Here is a 6,000-nt window from a genome sequence, read left to right on the forward strand (position 1 = left end):
CATTCCATACTCTCAGGAGTTTCCTCAACACTCACTCTCCAACATAGATCAGCATTCAACCAGGCTGTGGGAATTGCACACCTCCAGTCACCCCCCAGAAGCCATGCCTGATAGGCTTAGCCAGGACCTCACTACATATGTGTGTCTGTGTACACTCTCCATGTCTGAACTAGGGAAGGCTTCTAACAGGCATCTGCAGAGCTGGCCTGGCTGAGCTGCTTGATGGCTCCATGGAGATGTGGAGTGTTAACAGCCTCACATGGAGTTCAGGGATGGGCAGAGCCCAGGGCTTATACACTGACTTACTAGGGGCCCTCCCCTAATCTCCAGAAGCCTCCAAGGGGTCCTTGTGAATCTGTGTGGCTAAGACAGTCTTGGGATTCTCATTTGGGTTTGCAGTTTAACACACCAGCACCCATTACTTCAAGTTTGAAACCATTAGAATTTTTAATTCAGTTCTCAGTCACACGAGCCATGTTTTAAGAGCTCAACAGCTACACCAGGCCAATACTGCACAGGAGAAAATGGCATCCATACTGAGTGACCTCTAGATGGCACTAGACCCTGATCAGGGCCTGATTGTCTCATAGATGCTGTATTGGGAACAGGGCAGACCATTCATTTCACCTTGGTCCCTCAGCCATAGCTCATGGTAAAAAACTCCAGAGACCTGACTCAACATCCCTGAGCTCTATACCCCCAAATAAGACAGAAAAGCTTTCATTAGAACCCTTGACTCTGGGGCCAGAGAGACAGCCCAGCAGTTAAGAGCACTGACCGCTCTTGCAGGACCTGGGTTCGATTCCCAGCACCCACATAGTGGCTAACAACCATCCGTAACTCCAGTTCTGGGGGAATCCGATGCCTTCTTCTGACCTCTGTGGGCACTGCCTGACGCAGGTGCACTTACGTACATGTAGGCAATACACTCATACACATTAAAAATATAACAAAAATAATAAAATTTAAAACAAAGAATCCTCAGCCCTTAGTGAGAGATACAGTAGTTTGATGCAGTTGGACCACAAGTCACCAGAGGTGGCCTTTTAGAATGTGCCTTTCCCTCACAGCTAGACAGGAACTTCCTGTCCACCGTGCTATCTCTACCCTGACCAGTGTCTTTGCTTCTCTCAGATCATATGGAGACCTTCGGTGCACCCCGTACTGCGACATTGACTCCACACCCTGTCGCTACTTCACTTGAGGGGCACAAGGAGCAGGTTGGCTGCAGCCCATGTAGCCCATGTGGATAGCAGCTCCTCTACCCCTCACATCAAGCTGGCCTTGCCCTCTCCTGGGCCAGTGTCTACTGACCTTCATGTGACAAAACAAGGACACATTCTTGTTACTAAGATGTGCTTTTGACTCAGTCTGACTGGAAGAATTTCAGACCACTGCATCCTGTCTTAATCCAAAGTACCGGAAACCTTCCACATGCCCACCTTGGGTACTGTACTGTTCGCCAACTCTACCATCCAGCTCAACAGCTGGCTGTAATGCCCGTTCTCTTCTGGAATGGCACTGGCCCAGGCCACAGACTTGGCTTAGCACTGTTAGACACATGGGAACATGTGGGCTGATGTGGTTTGTCCTAATTTCATCTGGGGGATGCTGGTGCACAGGCTTCTGCACCCCTCAGACCTCCAGACACAGCCATTCTCACCCAGGCTGGCCAGCTGCAGGTCTCTCGAGATTTGAGAACCACAGAGCAGGAGGTGGGTATCTTTTCTCCAGGCGGCTCACAGCTTCGGACCTGCTGAGGGATCCTTCAACTGGCTAGAGCCCAGCCCAGCTTCGTATGGCTAAGGTGCCCCCAGGAAGAGACCCAGCTATCCAAAGGTACTAAGAAAACCACAAAACCCATGTTCATACCTGAGAAGAGGGTAAAAGCTCAGCTGGGTCACTTGCCATGTGAGCCATAGGAGAGCAGAAGCCTTCCTCCTCTTGAAATTCCCCAAAAGGATGGTGGTGGTAGCTTCAAGTCCCAGGCGCCATCTTGACTACATAGTTCTCTGTGTACCTTTGACCTCTATCTTGGCAGTGCACCATTTCCTGTTTGGGAGCCGCATTCCATAAGCCCACACCTGGGCAGATGCTGGTGTTTTCTCATCCTGGCTTCTCCAGTCTAGGGCCCCACTGCTGAGTCCTTGCTGCCTGCTGACTCTGGTGAAGGCCCTGTGACCCCTTCTGTGCCTTCATCTTACCTGCCCTTTGCTCCCACCCATGTGAGGGACTGCCTCCTTTTTCATGGGCTCCTTAGCCCTGCATGTCTGGGAACTGCTTTTCACCCCATCTTTCCTAGGTGGGGCTTGGCTTTATTTTAGAAAGACATGTCTTTGCCTCTATGCACTGTCAACACGTAGGCATGCCTCCCTGGGGTGTTGTACAAAGCTCTTCAGTGGGCCGAAGTCTTGAGAACTCAGCAAATTTGTCTTCTGATGCAGCCCAAGGGAAGTATTCTCACAGGCAGGCATGCTGGCCAGCTGGCTGCCTGGATCCCTAAAGCAGGCCCCGGAGAGATGTGGCTTCTGTGCTATTTTTGTTACCATTCTGGGGACTCTGGGTGGGAAAGCAAGGAATAAAGACAGTTCCTGGCAGTGGCCCACTCTTCTTTGGGGGGTTGGGGTCAACGTTTTGGCAATCCTGGATGGAGTGAAGAGACCTGGTTCAGTTCTGCTTCCCAGACTCTCAGAGCACTGGACTAGGGGGATTATCTAGCTCCCTACTAATGAGGGAGGAGACTGATGTTCTGAGAGGTAGTAGGGCTTGCCAAGAGTCACAAAACCCAGCCTTGATAAGCTGGTCTCACCTCTAACCTTGCTTGAGAACCTGTTTAAGATGGGGTGGAGGGGCTGGAGAGATGGCTCAGTGGTTAAGGGCATTGGCAGCTCTTGTAGAGGACCTGGGTTTGATTCCCAGCACCCACATGGCAGCTAACAACTGTCCATAACTCCAGTTCCAGAGGATCCGACGCCCCCTCTGACCTCTACAGGCATTGCATGACATGGGTGCACCTATGTACATGCAGGCAAAACATTCATACACATAAAATAAAAATAATAAAATATGTTTTTAAAGATGGGGTGAAGATCTAGTACTTCCTGTAGATCTGGCCAAGAGGCCTCTGTCCTGAGTCCCACACCTTGGAGGGCAGCACTTAAGGCCTTTGCTGGTCTGACCCTCTTCACAGGGCGAGGAATCTGTGGGGCTGAGGCTGAGGGAGATGCCCACTGGAGCTCACAAACTCCTCTCTTGGAATATGCTCTCTGAGCCAGGCAAAGTGGTACACGCTTTTAATCCCAGCACTTGGGAGGCAGAAGCTAGCGGATCTCTCTGAGTTAAAGGGCAGCCTGGTCCAGGCCAGCTGGGGCTACAGGGAGACCCTGTCTCAAAAAGATCAAAAAAAAAAAAAAAAAAAAAAAGGATATGCTCTCAGGTGCCCCAGGAAACCACAAATCCCTCCCTAAAATGTCCCAAGCCAAGGATGGACTTTGGGCAGGCTGCAGTTCCCAGGGGCACACAAGAGGCCTTTACCAGAGGTAAAAAAAGAGGGGTCCCTCTAGGGCCCCAGCTCTCAATGGGCTTCCACATGTTGTTGAGGAGTTTGTGCAAACTGGCCTCCTGGTCTTCATCAAAATGTATCTGTTGAGGTGAGCACATTGAACTAATTTAACAGTAACTAAGTATCTGGGCTTATCTCTGGACCCCATAGGATTAGGAGTAGGCCTATCTCCAGTTGTTTCAAGGAAGGATTCTGAAAGGCTCCAAAGAGGATTCAAAGTTCAGTGTTTAAAGGATAACAGTGACTGCCCCCTTGGCTTTGTAGGCTGGGAAGCTAAAGGATCAGGAAAGATGGGTGTCCCCCGCCCCCACATACCATACACTTTGAAATGCTGACTCTGATGCAAGGAGCAGCTGTCCCTGAAAACAGATGGGTGCACTGCCTGAGGAGACCCCCAAATAGGCCAAGCAGCCACAGAACAGGTATCTAAGAGCCCATCTGTGCCCAGTAGATGTTCCCTGAGATAATTTGCTGGCTAACCTGGAGGCAGCTGAGGGGCTCCAGTGTGAAGGGCAGAACACAGAAGGAGAACCATCCCTGAGTTCACTCCTGGTCGTCACCTCTTCCAGCCAGCATTGTCCCGCTAGAAAGAAACTTCAGACAAGGATTGCATTTTTCTCTAGCTCTGTCAGTTTGCCCATATAGACTCTGCTCTAGAGCTGGGAGAGCACTACCAGAGCTGGTGAGGAATTCCCTCAGCTGCCCCTGAGGCTGTCACATGGAGTGGCTGAGCACATGACAAGGTCTTCAGAGATGCAGTTAGCAACCAAAGGAGGTTATGCCAGACCAGCTATCACCACAGGGTGATGACTGACTACAACTTAATGCCCAGTGACAGGTGGACATCAGGCAACATTCAACCAAGGGCCGCACTTCCTTTTTCTGCATCCTCTTGGCTATTTGTATCTCTTCTCCAATGTGAGCCGACCGCTGTGGTTTCAAATTATATCTGCTTCCCTGAAATACAGAACATCTATTTCATTGACTCTTGGTTTTTTCCTCCAGATCCCTTAGCTAAATCTTGTCTTGAGTCTACTTGGCCTATACTAGATCCCATGGCTCTAAATGAACAGTCAGGAGCCCTGAGGGGCCTCAGAGTTCATATTACCCTATGTTTTGCACCATGGTGGAGAAATGGAGTATTTAGACACAGCAGACCAATTCTGAGACTAGCTCACCCCATGTTTACCCTGTTTCCAACATAGGCTCCAACTCTTTCCAGCAATCAATGGAGTCTGTTTCCTCACCCCTTGGTGGTGAATATGGCTCTGTAACTTGCTTTGGCCAGTGACACCTTAGCAGCTGTGAGCCAAGCATCTGCTGCTTGTCTCTCGTTCTTGTTTCCTGTCTCTGCTGTGGGGACAGCCTGGAGCTGCTGGAAGGAAGGCTCACAGAACAAGGGCGGCATTGCTCCAGTTGCCCCAGCCAAGGGGGCAACCTCACACTGTGTGACCTGTGAGAGAGCCAGCAAGCCCAAAACTGTCTAGCCAAGACCAGACTAAATTACCAGTCCACCATCTTGCAAACCAATAAATGCTATTGCTTCAAGCTACAAAGTTCTGGGATAGTTTTTTGCATAGCATTACAGAGGCAGCAGTTGACTGAAGATAATACTCCCCTGGGAGAGAAATGTACAGAACTACTTTCCTATTGAGGTGATTCAAGTCTGTGTTTACCTGAGAATTTAGGTACCAACTGAAGAATAAATAGTAGAAGACTTTTAGGTCAGCATGTAATTTTATCCAGTCCAAATATATGAGTATCCATTAGAGACACTAGAGAAAATAAAGAAGGAATACATGATGGCTCATCTAAGAGTTTACAGTCTAGCAAGGGAGCCAAGGTCACAAGCCAGAGGCAGGTTCTGCCAAAGCAGGATTGCTGCCAGCTGTGCCAGCTGCCAGAGGTCTCAGGTGGTGGTGGGGGCAGCATTCCAGGTGCCCCAGTGACTGGAGACTAAAGCTAGGGATCCAGGGCTGGAGAGATGCTCAGCGGTTAAGAGCACTGGCTACTCTTGCAGACAACCTGGGTTCCGTTCCCAGCACCCACATGGAGGCTAACAACCATAGTAACTCCAGTTCCAGGGGATTTGATGCCCTCTTCTGATGTCCACGGGCATTGCACAATGGGTGCACTTACATACTTACATACATGTAGGCAATACACTTATACACATAAAATAAAAATTATAAAATATTTTTTAAAAGGATCCAGCTTGACCCTCACCAAGAAAAATGACCTCAAGCTGGGTGTAAGTTTTGAATTCCATACCCTTTTTTCTTTGTAATGTTAAGATTTCCTTTTTTAAAAAAATATTTTATTTTATTTTATTTTATGTGTATGAGTGTTATGCCTGCATGTAGGTAAGTGCACCTGTGTTGGGCAATGCCCGAAGAGGACAGAAGAGGCGGTCAGATCCCCTAGAACTGGAGTCACAG

At 49.2% G+C, this 6,000-nt stretch overlaps 1 protein-coding gene across 2 annotated transcripts in view; it reads left to right on the forward strand.

The window, feature by feature from the left end:
* Colq (collagen like tail subunit of asymmetric acetylcholinesterase) overlaps positions 1-1,945 on the forward strand; it is a 61,390-nt gene extending 59,445 nt beyond the window's left edge. For both annotated transcript variants that reach the window (XM_008849978.3, XM_008849979.3), the window contains exon 17: positions 1,135-1,945. In XM_008849978.3, coding sequence (XP_008848200.1) covers positions 1,135-1,204 — 70 coding nt within the window. In that variant the 3' untranslated portion in view covers positions 1,205-1,945. The remainder of the gene's footprint in view (positions 1-1,134) is intronic.
* Positions 1,946-6,000: the final 4,055 nt, after the last annotated feature.

Source organism: Nannospalax galili, unplaced genomic scaffold (genome assembly GCF_000622305.1).
Source record: "Nannospalax galili isolate Female #2095 unplaced genomic scaffold, S.galili_v1.0 scaffold364, whole genome shotgun sequence".
NCBI classification, from domain to species: domain Eukaryota; kingdom Metazoa; phylum Chordata; class Mammalia; order Rodentia; family Spalacidae; genus Nannospalax; species Nannospalax galili.